At 34.2% G+C, this 23,052-nt stretch overlaps 1 protein-coding gene across 3 annotated transcripts in view; it reads left to right on the top strand.

The window, feature by feature from the left end:
- The window catches only part of SLC4A7 (solute carrier family 4 member 7), a 98,505-nt gene extending 75,831 nt beyond the window's left edge, over positions 1-22,674 (top strand). For 2 of the 3 annotated variants that reach the window (XM_056129945.1, XM_056129947.1), the window contains 9 exons: positions 197-310; positions 4,322-4,483; positions 4,631-4,882; positions 8,517-8,585; positions 9,959-10,132; positions 11,750-11,878; positions 12,251-12,348; positions 16,048-16,155; positions 18,566-22,674. In XM_056129945.1, the coding sequence (XP_055985920.1) occupies positions 197-310; positions 4,322-4,483; positions 4,631-4,882; positions 8,517-8,585; positions 9,959-10,132; positions 11,750-11,878; positions 12,251-12,348; positions 16,048-16,155; positions 18,566-18,647 (1,188 nt within the window). In that variant the 3' untranslated portion in view covers positions 18,648-22,674. The remainder of the gene's footprint in view (positions 1-196; positions 311-4,321; positions 4,484-4,630; positions 4,883-8,516; positions 8,586-9,958; positions 10,133-11,749; positions 11,879-12,250; positions 12,349-16,047; positions 16,156-18,565) is intronic. The other variant, XM_056129946.1, reaches the window with a different exon arrangement.
- Positions 22,675-23,052: the final 378 nt, after the last annotated feature.

The following is a 23,052-nucleotide window of genomic DNA, read 5'->3' as shown; positions in this document are numbered from 1 at the left end:
ATAAAAGATGATAGATTAGTTATAAAATATTTCTCTTTTGGGAAAAGTATTAAATATAAATTCCTTTCATTGGCACATTGTCACTAATTGAAACCTCATTCATATTTTCTAGTAGTGCATTTTGATATCTGAAAGAAACAACTGTTTAGAGGACAAAATATTTCTATGTTGTATTAACAGAATCCATTTAACATAGGTGCGGTCGACAATCAGTGACTTTGCTGTGTTTCTCACAATAGTAATAATGGTTGCAATTGACTACCTTGTAGGAGTTCCATCTCCTAAGCTTCATGTTCCTGAGAAGTTCCAGGTAATTAAAACCTTTGACTTTTATTATTTGCCAATTCTAGTATAAAGTGAGTTGCTGCTTCCTAGGCAGTTTATATTTTTTTAATTAAAAAAATTTACTTATTTTTATTGAGTCGCTGTGAATACACAATTACAAAGGTGTTCATGCTCGGGTTGCAGCCCTACAATGTTCCAACGCCCATTCCTCTACCAGTGTACATTTCCCACCACCAGTGACCCCAGTTTTCCTCCTGCCACTTACCAGTGACAGGGCTTCTCTTCTCCGCCCCCACTCTCTCGCTCTCTCCCTCCCTCACTCTCCCTCTCCCATAATTCCCCTCATCCTCTCTCTCTCTCCCCCTCACTCTTTCTCCCCTCCCCCGCCCCACTGCCCTATTTGGGCATTATTGTTTGCCATACAGATACTGTGAGGTTATCATGGATTTTCCTTTACCTACTTTCAGCACACAGTTCTTATCCAGAGTGATCATTTTCATCTATCATTGCCATAGTGGTCCTTCTCTATCCAATTACCTTCTCTCCTAGCACCTGAGGCAGGCTTCTGTCCATGCACCAATCGTTCTGACCCGTTTCTATTGTCTCACAATATGTTTTTTTCTAATGTCCCACAAATCACTGCAAGCATTCTAGTCTATCCTTCCAACATGTCTCAGTCAGCATGATACCCTCCATGTCCATCCATTTATAAGCGAATTTCATGACTTCATTTTTTCCTAATAGCTAAGCAGTTATCTTTGAAGTACATGTAGTTTCCCTTAGTAGTTGATGATTTGATGTTGATGAAGAAAAAAAATTTCTGTATCTGTTTCTTATCTACAGTATCTGTTTCTGTATCGTATAAAGTAGCTGCCTCATATACAGAATCTGTATCATATACAGGATCTGTATCTGTTTCTCATGGTCCCCTAACATCACATGGACTGTCCTCTATAAGCCATCAGTAGCATCCAGCATTACTGAGTGTGCTCCAAAACTGAAAAGGAGAGGCTGGAGAGAGAGTTCACAGAGCTCCAGCACACATAGTCCCCTGAGCACAGATCTGGGAGTAGTCCTCAAGCACAGATGGGTGGTGGCCTCAAAACAAATAAAATATTAATCTCTCCTTGGAGACCCCAAGCTGGGGCAGTTAGGATCATGTCCCATGCATAGCATTGTAGCATTGTCCTCCCGTTGTTCATCAATTTGCTCAAGCGGGCCCAGTGACATCTCCATTGTGAGACTTGTTGTTACTGTGTTTGGCATATTGAATATGTCATGGGGAGTTTGCCAGGCTTTGCCATGCGGGCAAGAAACTCTCGGTAGCTTTCTGGGCTCTCCAAGAGGGGCGGGGGAATCGAACCTGGCTGGCTCAGCTGGGCTGGCTGTGTGCAAGGCAAATGCCCTATTGCTGTGCTATAGCTCTAGCCCCACGCGTAGCATCAGAGATTAACCTCAAAACGTCACACTTTCCTGGGTGCTTCCTAACCACTGAGCCATCTTCCAGGCTCTTTTTCTGGGTCCCCCTAATAGTAGAGCTGTCTTGATCTCTTCAAGCCCATGTGGTGGCATCAGAATTCAAACTCAGAATCTTGTGCTTGCTGGGCTTTAAATCGTTGAGCTATCTTCCAGTCCCTTTTGACCTTTTATTTTACAAGTAATAAGTAGATTCTGGTTAAATTTTTAGAAATGTAATATACTTTTTACCAGTTGGAAAGGTCCACATAACATTTTTTGACAGAATTGAGAATCAAAAGTGTTCTTCCTGGCCCGGAGAGGCTACCCAGGGGCTGGAGTGTGCCAGGATTGATTTTGACACTGCTGGATTTTCCCAACCACATTGGGAGCAGTCTCCCAGCACTGCTCTGGGAGACATCCTGGCAACCACCTTTTATGCCCCCAAAACATATATTTTTTAATACCACAGAAAATAATTAATGTCTACAAAAATAGCACATGTGGGTAGATAATGATCCACCACAATTTATATTTTTTGTTTTTTAAAAAAATGAGGGCTGGAGAGATGATAAAGTGGGTAAGACTCTTGCCTTGCACACAGCCTACCCAGGTTCAGTTTCAGGCATCCCATCTGGTTCTTCAAGCTCACCAGGATTGACCCCCTGAGCACAGGGCCAGGAATAATCCCTGAGCACTGCAGGATATGACCCAAAACAAACCAAACAGAAAAAAAGAAAGAAAAGAGAAACTAAGAATAAAGATAAATTTTACAATCTCATCATAAGAATTTCACACTTGGACCTCGAAAGATGTTTCAGTGGACCAAGCAAAAACTTTGCATATAGGAAACCGTGGTTTGATTGCTGTTCCTACAGTAGTCACTGAACATCAGGAGTGATCCCTGAGCACTGCCAAACAGAAAAAGAACGAAACAAAATTTTACTTTATAGATGACAGTTATAAAAAGCATAAATTCATTCAATTTCTGTTTTTATCAAGAAATTTTGATTTTTGCTGAGTATATGATAAAAGAAAAATTATTGGGACCTTTATTTCAAAGTATAGATTTTGAGCCACTTAAAGTTTTGTGCTATTAATAGATAACTGTGAAAATCATTTTATTTTTACCAAATCTTAATGTAACTATAAGTTAATATTGGTTTAAACTATTGATGTTATTTCCTGTTACTCTGGCCCTACCTCCTTTCTCTATTTTCTAAATCTGTTTTCTTGTACTTATCTGGTTTTCAAGTAGCACTATGATTTTTAAGAGGCATGAAATATGTTTGGGAAACAAATCAAGGCACATTCAATATTGAATATAACATTAAATATAATATAACATTCAATTATATTCAATACATTGAATAGTACACAATATGCATTGTGTACATGGAATCATTTCATATGCAGTATTAGATATATAATTAGTGTAAATGAGTGTGCAAAAGAATGTCTGAATTTTATAGTAGTAGATTTTATTTTTGTTTTGAAAAATACTTAATATATAAAGTCTAGGTAATAACATTTTAGTGTATACAATATCCTTCTATAGTATGAAATACTCTTAAAATCTTTCAGATTTTCTTAATACAAAAATTTTATCTTAACAACATTGAAATATGTTAGTAGATGCTTTAGAAAAATAGCTTCCTGAAGATCAGTCTGACTTAATACTGACCTTACCAAGATCACTGGTCTACAGGAGTTGATATGGTAGGTATGTTGATGTCCTTTTAAAAGAAGTAGGTAGGTAGGTAGATGTCGAAAATGTAAAAAATCTCCTAAAATAGGTCTTTAACCAGAGTCCTTTATTTGTTAATAAATGTGTGACTGTTAGACCTGGGCTAAGCTGATCTCTTGATTTGGGATATTTTAAGTAATGGCAGTCATTTGTTGTCTCTGTGGGGTTGGTATGATCTCATTCTACTATCCATGAACTCATTTAAAAAGCCTGAAACTATTGGGGTTATTGGGTAGTTATAATCCTTTCACCCAATATTACGTTTCTTCCTAAAGAAAACTTATGCAGACTTACTTCACAGTTTAACTTCAGGTTTCCAAGAGAATTAAAGAATTTTTAAAAGCTCTAAGAGTTAAGACTCAGAAATAATTGATTATGTTTCCTAAAGCAAATCTAGAGATCCTTCTATCCTAGTTAGAAGGAATGAGCAAGTCAGTTGGGCAGGGATGGGAAGGAGTCCTGTGATTATCTTTAAATAGTTTGCTTTTTGTCTCAAGATTTAATTTAGTTCTTTAGAAATATTTGATATTTCTTTTAATACACTATTTTGTAATAGGTCATCTGTGCTGTAAAAATTTTGTGCAGCAGGGCTGGAGAGATAGTAGAGTGGGTATGGTGCATGCCATGCATGTAGGCAGACTGGGGTCTATTCCTGGCATCCCATATAATCTCCTCTGCACCACCAGGGTGATCTCTGTGCACAGAACCAGGAATAAGTCTTGAGTGCTGCTGAATATGGTCATGCCCCTCAACCTTCTCTCTTTTTTTTTTTTTGGCAGTAGGAAAAAAAATTTATTTTTTGAAGATAACTTTTTTCTTTTTTTTTTTTAACAGCCTACTGATCCAAATAGGGGCTGGATCATAAGCCCATTGGGAGAAAATCCTTGGTGGACCTTATTAATAGCTGCTATTCCAGCTCTGCTTTGTACCATTCTCATCTTTATGGATCAACAAATTACAGCTGTCATCATAAACAGAAAGGAACACAAATTGAAGGTAATTTAAATATTTTCAATTTGAGGCTTAAAAAAATAGTGACTAGTACATTAAATAATATGATGAAAATTAATTTCTTCTCTTTGAATACTAGAGTTTCACCGAGAATAAATAGACTAAAATATTTATCTTTATTTCTCTTTTCAGAAAGGAGCTGGTTATCACCTTGATTTGTTCATGGTTGGTGTTATGCTGGGGGTTTGCTCTGTCATGGGACTACCATGGTTTGTGGCTGCAACAGTGTTGTCTATAAGTCATGTCAACAGCTTGAAAGTTGAATCTGAATGTTCTGCTCCAGGGGAACAACCCAAATTTTTGGGAATTCGTGAACAGCGGGTTACAGGACTAGTGATATTTATTCTTATGGGCCTATCTGTGTTCATGACTTCAGCATTAAAGGTAAATTTTTGTATTGAAATCTTTTACAATCTGCCAGAAAATTTATACTTGATTTTATAAAAATGAAAAATGCAGCATGACAATATCTAAAGTTTTATTTTCTATAATTTACTTGGAATTTTTTTTTGAAAATATTTTGGTATAATTTCAGTTCAGTAGGCATTTTGGGTTAGATATACCTACAGCAAAAGATTAATATTAAAGACTATAAAGTTTTGGAAGAATTTAATCCATGACTTAATTATGGTAATTATGGTAGTTATGATCTTAAACTATAACTAAAGTTATTATCTCAAACATTAATCATTCTTCCTAGCAATATGAAGAAAAATTAGTAGCGCTTATTAGAAAAGCAAAACAGGCATTTACTAGAGTGATGGAATGCTTGTGGCAGGAGAATTATTTAATGCAGTCCTGATGGGGATGTTATCCTACTGATGGAGTTTTAATATTGTTTAAAATATTCATTGCATATTGACAGAAATTTTCAACTAAAGTATCAAAAATAGCTGTATTTTCTCCTCATTTTTCAAAAGCAATTCTGGATAAAAACTCTTTTGGCTTCTTTTTTTTAAAGAAAAGATATTTTTGTAGTTACTACCATCATAGATTTAAATATTTTAATCATCTTATTTTTCACTAGTATTATCTCTAAACTGAATCTCTTTACCTAAGATAATGACTCCTCAGTTTAGAAATTAAAGACTGAGCAATCACTTTAGGTGTCTACTAGATCTTTCTCTTTCCAGTTACATTATAGTAAGGTGACATTTTCTTCATTTATCTGTGAAAACAATTTATTGCAGCAAATTGAAGTAGAAGCAAATCGAATTATTGTCTTTTGTTAAGCTACCCTATAAAGAAATTTACAGAAGTATAAGACAATCCTACTTCTACCTTATTCTGGTTTTTTTTTTTTTTTTGCATTTTGGGTCACACCCAGTGATGTACAGGGGTTACTCCTGGATCATGCACTCAGGAATAACTCCTGGCGGTGCCTGGGGGGACCATATGGGATGCTGGGAATTGAACCCTGGTCGGCCGCGTGCACAGCAAATGCCCTACATGCTGTGCTATTGCTCCAGCCTTACTCTTTTTTTTTTTTTTTTCCTTTATTTTATTTTATTTTTTTTAAAGTTGTAGATTTACAATTTTTTGTGCTTTGGTTTCAATTATACAATGATCAGATACCCATCCCTCCACCAGTGCCCATTTTCCACCACCATGGATAATATCCCTCCCACCCCCATCCCCCCATCCCCCCGTCTCTGTGGCAGGGCAATCCCCTGTGTTCTCTCTCTCCTTTTGGGTGTTGTGGTCTGCAAAAGAGGCATTGAGTGGCAAACATGTTCAGTCCATAGTCTACTTTCGACATGCATCTCCCCTCCTGGGAGGATCCTCCAAACATCCTTTATTTGGTGCTCCCTTCTCTATCTGAATAGCCCTTTCCTCTAGGATACCCGGCTGGCCTCTAAGTTATGGAGTAATCCTCCTGGTGCTGATCTCAGCTATTCTTGGGTATTAATCTCATACTTTGTTACTTTATATCCCCCAGATGAATGCAATCTTTCTATGTCTATACCTCTCTTTCTGACTCATTTCGCTTAGCATGATACTTTCCATATTGTACCACTTGTATGTAAATTTCATGACTTCATCTTTTCTAAGAGCTACATAGTACTCCATTGTGTAGATGTACCAAAGTTTCTTTAACCAGTCATCTGTTCTTGGGCATTCAGGTTTCTTCCAGTTTCTGGCTATTGTAAAGAGGGCTGCAATGAACAAACAAGTGCAGATGTCACTTCGACTATACATTTTTGCCTCTCTGGGATATATTCCCAGGAGTGGTATTGCTGGGTCAAATGGGAGCTCAATTTCTAATTTTTTGAGAATCGTCCATACTGTTTTCCAGAAGGGCTGAACCAGTGGACATTCCCACCAACAGTGAAGGAGTGTCCCTTTCTCGCCACATCCACGCCAGCATCGGTTGCTTTTGTTCTTTTGAATGTGGGCCAGTCTCTGAGGTGTGAGATGGTATCTCATTGTGGTTTTGATCTGCATCTCCCTGATGATTAATGATGTAGAGCATTTTCTCATGTGCTTTTTTGCCATTCGGATTTCTTCTTTGAGAAAGTTTCTGTTCATTTCATTGCCCCATTTTTGGATGGGGTTGGATGTTTTCTTCTTGTGGAGTTTAACCAGTATTTTGTATATCCTGGATATCAACCCCTTGTCAGATGTGTATTCGGTGAATATCCTTTCCCATTCTATAGACTGTCTTTGTACTTTGGTCACTGTTTCTTTGGAGGTGCAGAAGCTTCTTAGTTTAAGATAGTCCCATTTATCTATCTCTGTTTTCACCAGCCTTACTCTTTTTGAAATCAAAATTTTCATTTAAGATACCCAAACTTAAAATGCATTGTTTACAAAAGAAATTAAAAATAGCTAGATATATTTAAATTTCTAATGTAGCTCAATATCCTAGAATCTACATATTACTTGTGTACATATATGTTACATCCATCCTTATATATCTATGTATATTCTGTATGAGAAAAGTTCTTTGATGGGGGCATGAACCTCATTATTAAAGGAGAAGAAAAGTTTCCCAAGATCAAAGATTTAGAGACCCTTTGATCCTTTGATTGTGTCTTTTATGAGGATTCAGCAAAATTGAGTGTTTTTATTCTCCCATTCTTTTTCCTATCACCTTTCTTTAGTTGGTGCTATCTTTGTGGAGGGGAAGTGGGAAGAGTTTCCACAACCCAGAGCTCACAGCTAAAGGGCCTCTGCCGGGTGCAGTAGGCCCTGCAGAGTGTTGCTGTGGACTGGGGAGCATGTGGTGTTGGGTATTAAATTAGGGCCACGCATGCCAGGGGCCTCCACCTCTTGGAGTGTTATCTCTCTGCCCCAATATTGGGTCTACTTAAAACTTTATTATAGAATTTCACATTTCTTTTTTGTGCTGCTATTATAAACATTCCATTTTTAAAGTTAAATTATATACAAATATAAAAACTCATGAACATATAAATAGCATTATCATAACAGGTGGTGAGAACTAAACAAGGGTAATAATATGGAATTAATAATCGCTAAGCCATCTTATTATCTCATTCTTACTTTGGACAACCTGGCAAGTTACTGAATGTTACCTGCCCACACGGCAGAGTCTGGCAAACTCCCCGTGGCGTACAGAGTGTGCCAAATACCAGTAACTATGATGGGTCTCATTCTCCTAACCCTGAAAGAGCCTCGAATATGGCACTTTTTAAAATCTCAGGCTAGGACGAAGGAGATGTTACTGGGGCTTGCTGGAGGCAATCGACAAACAACAGAATGATCACGATCATGATCGTGAAAGCTTTTTGAATGATTGATACATGTGCTTTTCTGAATCTTGGTGTATTTGAAATATGTAGATGTAAATACTTACTGGTATTTGGCATATGTAGATAGAAGAAACAAATTGTCAAGATTACTATTTTTATGTACAACATATTTTAAATATTATCACAAAAAATCTTTCCATTTTGTCTCCATTGGAACTTACTGGCTATGTGTATTTTTGTATATTGATTGCTGTGAAGTTACTCTAGTAGCATGATCTCTAATTGTGGTCATTTATTTACAGTTTATTCCAATGCCTGTTCTGTATGGTGTTTTCCTTTACATGGGAGTTTCCTCACTGAAAGGAATTCAGGCAAGTGTTGAGTATTTTTAATGGATTTTGTATAAAAAAACACATATTTTAAGTTTACAGATTGTTTTTTATTTTAATTTATTTATAGATTGTTTTAATTATAATGATTCATTTTAATTCTAATAACTAGGTGTGGTTTTAATGATAGAAATTCATTTTAATTCTGATAACTAGGGGGCATATTCTAACTGGTGTCTTCAAATTCACTTTTTTAAGTCACTATTGCTTTTGTATATCTCCTCTTACTCCTTTGTTGTCCCTCAAAAAAGCAGTGAGATCATGATATGGTACTGGATTCTGTTTCTGATTAATGCCAGTGATGATGTTTTTGTAAAGACTAGTATAGTTACAGGAGGTTCAAATGGTTTGGGCTGGAGAAAAGTTTTTTTTTTTTGATAGTAGATGGAGATTCAGTGCCTAAAAAGAAAAGGTTGATATCAGGTGTTTGGGTAAATATAATAATGCTACATGTATGGTATATGTTAAGGCTTCGTATATAAGAGAATTTCTCCCTTCAAGATAACACTAGTAAGCAGGAAAGTTAGTAATACTAATTTGTAAACAGGAAGCAAATAGAGGGACTTCCTAAGGTTCAAAACTCTGCGTGTCATGGAACTGAGGCTGGAACCCAGTGATTTAACTTTTTTTGGGGGGGAGGGTCTTATTTGTACTACCTTCCTCAAATACAGTCTGGTAATCTCGTAAATTTTACAATTTGTATGCATCCAATCAGTATAAAACATTGAGTTTTTAAAACACAATACCACATGACCACCTCTCTCATGTTTAGCTTTTCATTGAGTAAAATATTGGTAATTGTTATCTCGGGTTTTCACAGACTTAGTATTGTTAAATTTTGAAAATCCCTGCTACTCTTATTGTATGCACTGTAGCACTGTCCTCCCGTTGTTCATCGATTTGCTTAAGCGGGTACCAATAATGTCTCCATTGTGAGACTTATTCCTGTTTTTGGCATATCGAACACGTCACGGGGAGCTTGCCAGGCTTTGCCATGTGGGACTCTTATCCTAAGTATTAGAAAAATGAGTTCAAAGAGGTTAGATGACCAAAGTTTTTTTATTATTGTAGTAGATTGTTTATTTTAATTCCACAAATTAGCATTCTTGGCTTAAATTTTCTGATTAAATTAATTGTATTAGTTCAGATGATTGCCTCTTCCCCCTCTACAGTTGGATCCAGAGATCCTCCCTTGAGTCCGGAGAGTCAATGCTGCAATATTTATTATTTTTATTACTAGAACATTCCAAGGAAATTAAATCACAAAATCTTAAAATTTGAGCTTAATTTTTTTTTTAGCAGGCAGAAATGGTATTTTTTGTTGAAAAGTTTTCTTGTTTTGTATTTGATGACAGTTTTTTGACCGAATAAAATTATTTGGAATGCCTGCTAAGCATCAACCTGACCTGATATACCTTCGTTATGTGCCTCTCTGGAAGGTGCATATCTTTACAGTCATTCAGCTCACTTGTCTGGTTCTTTTATGGGTGATAAAAGCTTCAGCTGCTGCAGTAGTCTTTCCCATGATGGTAAGTTTCTTTATATTTTTTTTGCCACTAAGTAATATTTTATGTATTTTTCATAATTATTTCAGTAATACTTATTATTGGGTTTTTTGGTTTGTTTGGGGGACACACCCAGCAGTGCTCAGCAGCTATTCCTGGTTCTGTGCTCAAGATCTGTGATCCCAGGTGGTGCTCCGGGGACTGTATGGTATAGGTGTTCTCAGTCTTGCCTGATCCTAAGGCAAGCATCTCAATCTCCCAGTGCTATTCATACTGCTCACAGCGATAGTTAATTATCAGGGTCTGCAATTCAGTGCTCCTGTCTGACCATGCATTGGCTCTTGGACCCACCTGAGCTGGGACCATCATAAAAGTGCTGAGGGCACCAGGGATTGAGCTCAGGCTCTTGTGCATGAAAGGCTGTCTGGTTCAGTAGAGCCAGTCACAATATGGAATTGGCATTAGAGTAGACAAATGGCTCCAAAAAATGAATTGATATTTCCAGATGTTTACCAAAAAATACCATAAGATCTTTTCATTTAAAAAATGATGATAATCCACTTACATTGGAAGATTCTGTGCCGATATTAAAAGTTTTGACTATATTTTGGGAACCAAATAAGGTTGCCCCACCTCTCTGATTGCATATTTGAAAAGATTTGTAATTTAGGATTCCAATGTTAAAATACATTGTGTTAGAACATTTACTACATGTAGTAGAACATTTACTACATCATATATAATTGTAAATGTTCTGCAACATTTACGATCATTTTTGAAAAAAGGTAGGAAAGCCTAACTATAATACCATTGATGTAAAATCAAATTGTGAACTTTGAGAAAACCTTTCATATAAATATTGTATAGTTTTTAAGACCAGTAAAAGATTTGTATCCAAATTATAAAGAATTCTTACCAGTCCAATGGAGACGTTACTGGGCCCGCTCGAGCAAATCGACGATCAACGGGAGGGCCTTTACCTTTACCTTTACCAGTTAATGAGCAACAGTTATAAAAATGAATTAAACTATCAAAAGTTAGAAAAAGTAATAGTTCTTGAAAATCTTTTCAATGCTGGCCATTAAGAGCAAATTTGAGCCAGAGAGGCAAACTAGCGATTAACTTGTCTTGCTTGGGACCTGTCACCACATGCGGTCCTCTGAGCACTATCCGGAGTGATCCCTCAGCACCTCATGTGTTAACTTGGTAAAGAAATGCAAATAAAAGTGATATTTTCCACAAATATGATTAATAAGCTAAAATGTAATGCTAGAAAAATGGATTCTCTTAGTATGTTGCTAATTTTTTTTTGCTATGTGTACTTACAATACTTACAATGTAATTATAAAGTAATCATAGAAAATAGAAAATGGTCTTCTTCTACTGTGATAATAATGAACACGGTTGACCATTATAATTTTATGTGAAATGCAAGAGATTTATTAAGAAGGCATTGAAAATGACATATAATAAAAAAGTTAAAAAGGTAACATAGTTCTTTGGAAAAAGATGGTGGATGGAGATATTTTTGATAAAATGTATGTACTTTTTGATATTTGTAATTTTCTTCTCCAACAATAAGTGTTGCAATTTATGTATCTCCAGATAATACTTAAATTTTTCTCTACTTTTTTTTTTGAGGTTCTTGCATTAGTCTTTATACGAAAACTCATGGACCTGTGTTTCACAAAGAGAGAACTTAGTTGGCTTGATGATCTAATGCCAGAGAGTAAGAAAAAAAAAGAAGATGACAAAAAAAAAGAGAAAGAGGTGAAAAAATTCTTTCAATCCTTTTTCATTTATAACATTTATTTTTTTACTTTTATTATGTTATACCTACTATCAGGTTCCATTTCAATCACTTTATGGTAAATAGCTCCTCTCTAAATTTATGTAGGTAAATTGAAAAAAAAGTTTTGATTTCCTTACAGAAATAAAAGATAAAGCATTTTAAGAACTATTCTTGGCAAACAGTAGTTTTCACTTTATGCTACAAGTGTGTCATCCATAGTCAAATGTATTGTCTAGTCATAGCAGGTGGGCTCTGTTTCAATATTTTCATCAACTTGGGATTCTTGTTCCTTGGCTGGTCTTCCTGGAAATATTTTGGGGAAAGTAATTCTTTGTGTGTGTGCTCTAAAGGAGGCCGAGCGAATGCTTCAAGCTGGGGATGATACTGTGCACCTTCCATTTGAAAGGGGAAGTCTGTTGCAAATTCCGGTTAAAGCCCTAAAATACAGGTGAGATATATCTTTATTTTGTAAAATGTAAATTTTATATCTATTGAGCACATGAAAAAGTTATGCAGTACTTCTTTAAAGTAGTGATGAAATTTTAAGAAGATGATAAAATTTGCCTCTTACTAGATCAATTACAGGGGATCTTCATGCTGTTTCTAAAGGATGTCTTGCTCTCCTTCCCCATTTAGGTTGTAGACAGGAGTAAAGCATGATCTAAGCTTGAACCTGAGCCTTAAACTTAACTTTTGTGGCAAGCAGAAAGGATTTATTTGCCTTTTCATCACTTTATTTTTCAGTGAAGTCTAAAGTTAGTATTTGAGGGTGGGAGAGATAGCTTGATGGCCTGCGTGTATGCTTTGCAAGCAGGAGACCCGATTTGATCCTTGGCACCACATGGCTTAGGAGCAGCCTCTGAGCACTGCCAGAGTGGCCCCCAAATCCCAAATAAATACAGTCAGTTCATCAGTTAGAATTATTTCCATGCTTACAGTAGTATAGTCTTTCCCCACCTTATTTCTCCAGGGGTTAGTTAGAGTGCACTTGAAATCAAGCATTTATAATCCATTATCTAATATCCCTTTAAAATGTACAAAAACCCTAAAACTATGCTCATTTCCAAAGAGATTGTTTGACCGTTTGTAATAAGACCTTATATATGAAAAAAATTGAGTTTCATACTATGTCCTAGTTTTGTAATTTATGATTTTTATTTAAATTTAAGAAATAGAAGTTGATTTTTATGAACCTTTTTTGTAAGCTTGAAAGATTTACTTGTGTAAATATGTGCTTCCTCATTCTAGATTCATTTTTATTAGCTGTATAGTAGAAAAGCTCACTGCATAGAAAAGCAGTTTTAGGAAAGATATATGTCTCTTTCTGAAGTTAATAAATATCATTTATACTTAATTAACTTGCCTTCAATCTTATATCATAACCTAATTTTTAAGGATTTTTTAGTTTGTTTTGGGGCCACACCTGGCTGTACTCAGGGATTATGTTGGCATGGGTTGGGAGACAATATGAAATACCAGGATCAAACTTGAATTTGCTGTGTGCAAGGCAAGAACCCTTCCCAATATATTACTGCCTTGGCCCCATCTTCTCAGTTTTCATAGGCCATACTTGAAATATTTTTATGTATGTTGATTTATTTAAGTGGATTTATTAAGTAACTTTTTCTCTGTACTGTTAACTTTTATCATTGGTATTATTCTGTCCCCTTTCATGGTTTTCTGTTAAATAAATATTTTAAATTCCAGTTATAGCAATCTTAATATCCACTATAATGTTCTGCTTTTTACTTTGTTATTTGTGCTTTTAAAGAGTATAGCAACTGCCCTGACAGTTATTAGTGACTCAAATTAATTTGCTGAAATTATTTGCTACTTAATTTTTGTAGGTCTTGGGGTTTGATTCGCCATGGACTGGGACAGTTTTGTTGATAGAAACACTTAAACTGAAACAATGGACATCTCTATCCATTTTTAAATGATGATAAAGACTTGGTTATTGCTACTTTGCTAGAGTTTGGACATCAGTAATGCCAAGAGTTTTAAATCCCATATAGGTTTGGCTTAAAATCAGATATTTATGTGGAATCAGATGGAAACTGTTGAGTTTTATAAAATAGGAAAAATAAAAAAATAATAATGTAGACAGATTTTTTCCATTTATATTATTTAAGGAGAAACAAAATTTCTACTTTATGAAAGATCTTAATTTATATTAATAGAAAAATTCTTTAAAAACTTTTTTTAATTGTTTTATCAATACTCAGCAGCACTCAGGGAATAGTTCTGAGTTGGCTTAGTGCTGAGGGAGATGTTGAAGTTGGGGTCACACCCTGTGGTGTTGGGCACAGGGTGACACATGGATCTTGCAATGAGGGGTATCAGACTGGGACTCCTTCATGCTAAGCATGTGCTCCAGTCAGTTGAACTATTTCTCTGATCCTTAATGGGAAGCTCTTAACTTAAAAGAGAGCACATGAAAGCTAGAGAGCTTTTGAAAAAATGTGCTTTTTGAAGATGGAAACCAAACAAAGAAACTTGGTGGAGGAATTGGGGTTTAGGCCACACATTGCAGTGCTTGAAGCTGGTGATGATGCTCAAGGGACCATATGCAGTGCTGAGGAAGGAAGTGGGCTATAGAGAAGGCAAAAACACTTGTCTTCTGTACTGTCTCTTCTCACCCTGTGATGTGAAAATTTTAAAAAAGATATTTTTAATTTAAAGTATCAACACAGCAGTCAGAGGTAATTGCTAGTCATTTACATTCCTAATTGCTACCACATTTTTAATATAGTATCTACTCTGACATTTGTGTTTATTATTTGTTTGCACGAAATTTCTTTAGGTGAAGAAAACGACCTTGCAAAATATTTCTGTTAACTTGGTAGTACTTGCAGCTAACTATTTTGAACCTCAATTTATGGGTCTGATAGTTGGGTCCAAAGCTAGTCTACAATAGGCCCAAGGATAAATGAAGGTGAGAGGCTGTTAGCTGAGAGAGGATGAGGGTGAGAGATGGATGGAGAATTGTCTGGTGAAGTCTGTTCTTTGAAAGGGAGAGTTACAATGAAAACAAAGAACATGAGGACCTACCTGGTCTTCAGCAGGAAAGGAGCAGGGTGAGGGCAAGGGGATAGGAGAGGAAGGGGCAATAGCTATGGATGGTCAAGTGGTCAAGTGTTGTGCATGAAACCCTACCAGTTACAGTGCTGTAAACCACAGTGCAGAAACATATATGAAAAAAAAGCACCTTTCCTAGAGGAAGACTAGTGGGTGGGATGGGAAACAAATGGGGGTGGGGTGGGGTGGATTAATGGTGGAAGGAATTGGATGCTGGAGAAGGGCCTGGTGTTGAAACATTGTAAGTCTGAAACCAATTTCATGGTGACTAAAATAAAAATTTTGAAATAGAAAAAAAATTATGGGTCTGATTAATACTGGATTGGGGATCTTGAAGCAATTTTTATAATACTTATTAAATATATGGGATAGTTAGATTTATCCTATATAGTAAGGACAATACCTTGGATAAATAACACTCCAGCTATTCAAATGTTAATGCCTCCTAAAAGCATTATCTGTATTATTCAGTGAAATATATTTTTAGAGCCCTATTTTCAGTTTTCAAAGTTCTTTTTTCTGTCTTTTTTGGTGTCAGGAATAAAACAGATCCTCATACAGGCAAATTTTATACTCTATATTACTGAGTAGCATCCCTGGTCCCTCTCTGCATTGTCTTCTTTTTCTTTTTAATGGTTTTTAAAAACTTTTTTAAAAAAGTTGAAAAAATCTTAGTCTTAATTTTTCTTAGGTTTTGTATATTTATTTGAGGAGATTGAAATTGTAAATATTCTAAAAATTGTTCTAATTGCCTTGAGTCTTATTTTTATAAGCACGTTAATATTTTCTTTTGTTATTTTAATGGTATACTCAGTCTAGATAATCTTTGAATGTCTTTACCAATTTAATTTTATGCTTAGTTTTAATTATGAAGAAAAATTCAGTTCTCTGAGAAATGTTCATAACAGAACTCCACAGTTCTGCTGTCTTGCTAGCCCATGATTTAAATGCTGAAAATATTTTTTCTTTAAGTTTTAAGTAGATGAAAACATATGTAGATAATAAAAATGATAGTATTAATACTTTTGCAAGTACTGAATACTAACCAGAAAGTGTATTTATTCTTCAGTGATGATCCCTCAGTTGTTAATATATCAGATGAAATGGCCAAAACTGCACAGTGGAAGGCACTTTCCATGAATACTGAGAATGCCAAAGTAACCAGAGCTAACACGAGGTAGCTGTAACTATTTGCGTATTTTCTAACTGTAGCCAATTTTCCATTTTCTTATGAATAGCTATTTAATACAACCCTTAAGTTTAACTAAATTTAATTTGTATTATATCCTAACAAAATCAACCTTTATTTCTTCTTTCTTTCTTCTATTTATTCATTTATTTTATTTTATTATGTACTGGAATCATATAGGTACTGATGATGTGTTTTGTTATCTTTTAAACCTTTAGTTCCCTTATCAAAAAGAATTTGAACTATTTTATAATAAACATTGTTATCTTTTAAACCTATAGCTGCCTTTATCAAAAAAGAACTATTTTGTAATAAATCAACAAATACATCGGTAGTGCATACACACACACACACACACACACACACACACACACACACACACACATATATAAATTAACTAGATTCAGAAACCACATAAAGGAAGAGAATTACTAGGGATTAAATAATGTAATTGAATATTACCTCAATTATACTTTTTGGTGGTCCAAGTTTTTTAAACAAAAGAACATTGTTTTCCTTCATTGGCTTGATTTTTTTAGGATATCCCCATCTTCAACCTACTCTGCGGGTAAACTTTATTTTAGATGTTTGAGAGAAATGTTGTTTACGTATATGAAAGCCAAAGCAGGAGTCATAGTGCAGGGGGTAGGACACTTACATTGCATGTGGCCTGTTGGGTTCAATTCCCAGCATCCCTATGGGTGGTGTTCCTTCCCCTCAGCTCCTCTCCAAAGACCTTCCTGGAGTGATCACTGAGCCCCGAACCAGAAGAAGCCCTGGCACCGCCAGGTGTGACCCAAAATTAAATAAACAAGCAAATAAAATATAATAAAGACCATTCTGTTTTGTTGGGCCATGTACAGAAACTATTATATAACTGCTTCCTTACTATTCTTGTTGTATAATCTCCCCCACCCCACCCCCACCCCATCTCTTGCTGTTCTGAAAATCTGAGCCTTCAGGGATTGTAGCTTGGTCATAGCTCTTATAATCCTTTAGGTTTGGGGAGGAATGAGGTATATCATCGTTTAGATACATAGGCACAGACACTTCTATTCAACAATTACTTTGTGTGCGCTTTGTGCCAAACACTGTATTGTATTCTGCTTGGGCATTAGATTGGCATTCTCAGAGGTAGCAATTTGTCTTATGTAGCTATGTGTCTATTGACTTTCTGAACACACTTTGGTAGTGGTTGGTAGTGATCGATATTCTTCTTACTCTTTTCCTAATTTATAACCTTGCTCTGACTTTTAATATCATCACCTTTTTCTTTTCTGTCGTTTCTTGAGTTCTAATTATTTAAGTTAAATTTTTATTGATGTAGCCAGAATTTCACTAAATACTCTGAGTAATTTTTTACATTTTTGTCAACATCCCTTTTGCCATGTATAGTTCTAATAAAAGCAAAGATTTTTTATTAGTATTGTATCTTTAACACTTGTGCTTTTCATTCAGTGGGAACAATGAGAATCCTGAGTTATGTTGTGTAACAGAAAAAAAGTTGAGGGGATAACCTTTAGTTTTGCTGGCAAAGCTCAAACATTAGTGTTTCTATACTCTATTGTTTTTTAATTCAGATATTCTTGTTAAGAATAAATTAAGTCAGTTAAATCCATATATATAATATTGGAATTTAAAAATAATGTGTTTTGACCTTTTGTTTGTGAAGCAAAAAGGGGAGGATTTGTAAATTTGTTGTATTTTGTAGGAAATTACTTTGTTTATATTCACTGTATCACTGTATCACTGTCATCCCATTGATCTCTTTGGTTTACTCGAGTGGGTGCCAGTAACATCTCTATTCCTCCCAGCCCTGAGATTTTAGCAGCCTCTTCTTACTCATCTTTTCCTAATGATTGGAGGCTCTTTCAGGATCAGGGGAATGAGACCTATTGTCCTATTGTCATTACTGTGATTGGCGTATCGAATATGCCACAGGAGCTTGCCAGACTCTGCCTGTGCAGGTGGGATACTCTCAGTAGCTTGCCGGGCTCTCCAAGAGGCATAAATGGTCAGGAAGTGTCTTATATTGTGTTGTGTGGTCTGGAAAGCATCCTGGAGCATGGCGGTGGTTGGGCTGTCACTTTTTTTTATATTGTTTGTATTAATAAAGATTATTTCACTGACTTTATCAGTGAAAGTCAAAAGCTGCTATATAACATAAAACTAATAAACATTGTCAAATACTGATCATTTTTTGAATACTGACCAATCTTAAAGTTGTAACGGGAAAACCAATCCATTAAAATATTTCTTCCCTTTTAGTTTACTATATGAAAAAGCAATAGAATACCAGATCAGATTTTATAGTAATAGTCATTTTAAAAGATTTATTATGAAAACTTACTGTTGGTCATGTTTAGAATATAATATTCTTATTCTTTGTTTCAAATAGCCCTGAAAAATCTGAGAGTGTGAAAATTGATTTTGAAGATGAATCAACAAAGAAATACATGGATGCTGAAACGTCATTATAGAATGAAACCAGGAGGAATTATATATAGATATACAGACATATATGTATATGTATACATATATATATTATGTGTATGTTTTCATATCACTGTATATAACAATATTGTATGTCATGCTGTTTATGTGTGACTACTGGATTTTTTTTGAAGTAGTGTGTGAAGTTTATTAGGAGCACCATGAAGACTGTGTATACTATGAAATGGTCTCTTAGAAGTGAGGTACATGATTCCTAGTATTTAGATATTTATTATGTTGGAAATTATTTTTTTTCCTGTAAAAGATCGATGTGGAAAATGCAATCTATTTTTCTTTAAATCTATTTGTTCATTAGTGTCAATTAAGTGATAATGTGCTTTTTTAGATGTTTATAATTTTTACTTGAGTTACTAAAAGTTTCCCCATACTGTTTCACTTCTTTTAGTGCTTTAAGAGAAGTCCAGGGAGTCTTTATGCCAGTTCTATAGACAAACAGTAACATGTCATGGCTTAACTGTAGTTTACTTATATAGATGTCCTTCATGTTACCACAAGTGATGGAATTTTTTGGTTATAGAAGGTAGGACAATGGAAACTTTCTTGATAAAAACTGTAGTTTTGTGATTTCATGTTTTTTTTTTAATCTTAGAATATTAAAACCTTAGAAACTTTCAGGTTTCCATTTTGATAGAGAAGTAAAATCACAGATAATTTTATAATTTAGCCCCTAAACCAGCCAAAACATTACGAATTTTAGAAGCTGTAGAAGCTAGTTTATTATAGTTTGTTTTTCTTGCATTTTGTGGAGTTGTTTTCTTAAATCCTAATTCTTTATAAGAATCCACAATGCCCACTCTTTTTCTGCCTTTGTTGTCTTTTACTTAAATTATTAATTTATATCAGGCTCAAAAATCTTGATTGTTTTTGCATTATGAATAGTATAATTGAATAATCAGGAGTCAAAATTCTCTTAAATGGGTTTATGATCAGTATTACTTTATATGCAGATGATATTTAAAAGATTGTTTTCCATGATTTAATCTTAAAATATTTTAATATGATAGTATATAAACATTTGAAAATGTAACAGACTTAGAGTAAATTGTTACTGTAAATAATTGGTGCTCACTTTCATTTATGGTTTATTATCTGATAGCAGTTGATAGATTTCACATTCTTTTGATATTAAAGCACTGCCATATTTGTATTTTAAAAGGAATTTAGACATGTATAGCTCAGATTGATTGCATTCTTTCTATTTTGTTAGTATTTGTTAATTTCTGATTTTCTGAGATTTTTTTTTACTTTTAGTAAACCTTTTTTAGTCATCTTTTATACTCTTTACATGAAATAAATATTCTTCATAAGCCTGTAGGACTGGATGAATGGGGTTATGGAACTGATTTGGCAAGAGGATAACTTATAAAAACCAAATGAGTATTGAAAAGCCACAGAAATATAAAAAATGGTGATATGAATATTAGGATGAAAATTTTATTGAGATTCTAATTCTCTCTTTAATTATTTTTAATTGAAATAAATATAGAAGTATGAAGAATTGATCCTAGAGGATCATGAGAAATGCCAAAAACTGATATTTTTGCCATTCTAAGGTGTTTATAATCCAAACTACCGGTTCCCATCTGAGACCATATCATCAGATTCTGGTTATAAAATGGATTCAAGTTATGTCTTAGATGAGAGGTTGGAAATATAACTTATTTAGAAAATATAGCTGGCATCATTTGGTACTGTGTCTAAAAGAGTTAGACTCTATTGGCAATTAATAATAGAATATTACCCATGGTGCTTGTTACTGTTTAGGAGCTTCCATTGAAGTGATTTTCCTTCTTATTCATAGCAGCATAGTAATTTCCAAAGACCCCAGTATTTGCTGCTATTTTATAAATTCTGCTAATGTATCTGAACCAAGAGGATTTCCTCACATCATTTTCTTGTTGGTCATCATAGGGTTAACAAATACACTTATTCTTCAGGAAGTGATTTTAAATTTTAAACTGAAAACTACCTGGCATCATAGATTTTCTGTGATTTTATTTAATTATGTATAGTAATTTTCCAGTGCCAGAAAAACCATGACTTGCAAAATACTTTGCACTCAAAATATTTTTACTGTTTCTAATTGTTAATGGTTTCTGCTTTCTTTTGACTACTTGACTTACAAAATGATCTGATATGACTACTCCATTGAAGAGTGAAGGTAACTCATTTAAGTAATTGACTGCTTGTTTTACATGGCTATTGATATTTTTTCCACTTTTTAAAAAATAAAATCATGGTTAACATTCATTTCAAGACAGTGAAAAATATAATTTACTGCATATATTAGTTTATAAATGTTGCCTTAAATAGGTGTAAATGAGCAGTAGTAATTGCTATGTACTGATTTACCTCAAGGTGCAAAATAATTAAACCTGTACATATTCCATTTACAAAATAAATTCATATAAACAAGCCTGCACTTTCTTAGATGCCTTGGTTTCCAGGAAGGAGCTTAGTGCTACTGAATTACCCTGGCTGCAGGGCAACCTCAGGATATTCTTCTCCCTATCCTATTTTATTTATTTTATAGATGTCTGTTTACAAAGAGTATAATGAATCCAGATATTGACCATATGAAATTTACTTTCTTTTGAATGCTATTTCATTTTAAAATAGCAGCTTTTGAGAAAACAATGAACTTCCTTATGGTAAAAGAGTGAGTCTATATATTATCTAATAATATTAAATATGCTGAAATGAAACATGCAATCTTTAGTGTGTGTGTTGTGTGTGAAAGACAGAGGCAGTGTATGAATGTGTTTGGAAATGATGTTATCAATCTTAAATTTCTTAAGTTGTTTTAGAAAGCTGTGGTGTACCAATGTTCATATTTGCCAAGTTTTCTGTAAAGTGTGCAGGACAGACTTTTTTTATATGCTAATGCATGTATTTATAAAGCAGATTTTTTTTGCCACTCAAAATTATTAGCTTGGTTTTTTGCCATCCAAAATCCATTTCTGTTTCTCCACATAAAGTTCATGTGTGTATTATAATAACTTTCTAATTTTTTCCTTTCCCAAAGACAGGTTCAAAATTCTGTAAAAAAGGATATGGTTTCTGAAACTGAGATCTAACACCAGAGCTTGCCATTTTTAAAGGATTGTATCATTTATATTAATTCTGTAAATGTGTTCAACCATTTTACATGTGAACCCTGTTTTGAAGTGCTTAGATTTCGGATGTGTAAGCCATTGATGAAACATTGTAATTCAAAATGTTTAAATTAAATAACTTAATGTTTTAAATATATTTATGTAGATCACATCATTGTTATTGTATACAGTACAAATGTGTGAAATATTTTGGTTTAATCCAATTATTTATTTTTTAGAGAATAAATTTAAAAACTAAGAACATTCAAAGTTTACACTAGTGTTTAAAATTCGAACTTTGGTAACTTTAGTGTAAAGTTGGCTCTTTTCTAGCCTTTCAAAAGGTAATATAGGTTTAATGACAGAAATACATAGTTGGAGGTGAAATCATTTTTAAAGTTTAATTTAAACATATTAAAACATATTAACTTCTGTAGTTCATATAAAGAAATTGTTAAACCCCAGTATTTTTTCAATCAGATTTTTGTGCATAGATTGGTTTTCAGTTGTGGCTTTTCTTTTGTTGCTTTAATAATAAAGTTTTTGTTTTGTTTTTTTTAGGGGGGCTATCATCTTCCAATGTTTACTATGCTTAAATAAATAGAAACTGAAATTTATTATTCATTTATATAATATTTGATAGCTTGACATAATTTCACAGTTTGAATTTTTATGACTTTTATAATTACAATATTTTCTTTTGTAATAAAATCCAAAGTAAATTAAACATTGAAAATAGAACTGATATTTTCATTTACATGAAGTACTAGTCTCTATGAAGTCTATAATGTGAATGATCCTGCCTTTCAGTTTTGTTTCATAATTGTTAAAAAAAACCCTATTTTTTGGAAATGTTATTGAAGTGAAAGAGCAATAAAAGTCTACTGAACTTGTTGGATACTATCATTCCTCTGTATTTTGACTATTAGAAGATCTGCATAGAGTAAGGGAGTATAGAGAGTGGATGAAAATGTGTCATTTTCACCCCCTGCCAAATATTAATGTATTTTATATTCGATTACTCATGCGCTGTAGGCGACAGAAAGGGGAAATGGTGTGAATCAATGGAACACAATTTTATATATGTATATTTTTTTCACAATATCATTTTTATAGTTAGATACTGAAATTAATTCTCCCTTTAAGAAAGACTGGTCCATTATTTTCTTTAATTTGATTCACTTGTTTAGAATTTAGCAGTTTTATGCAATGGATATAGTAACACTTAGTGTGCCCCGCCTGCCCATCTGCAGCATTGTCCCTAGATTGTCCCCGT

The sequence above is a fragment of the Sorex fumeus genome, unplaced genomic scaffold (assembly GCF_029834395.1).
Source record: "Sorex fumeus unplaced genomic scaffold, SorFum_2.1 ptg000072l, whole genome shotgun sequence".
Lineage (NCBI taxonomy): Eukaryota > Metazoa > Chordata > Mammalia > Eulipotyphla > Soricidae > Sorex > Sorex fumeus.
The sequence above is the reverse complement of the archived record's forward strand: the minus strand, read 5'-3'. Positions and strand labels throughout refer to the sequence as shown.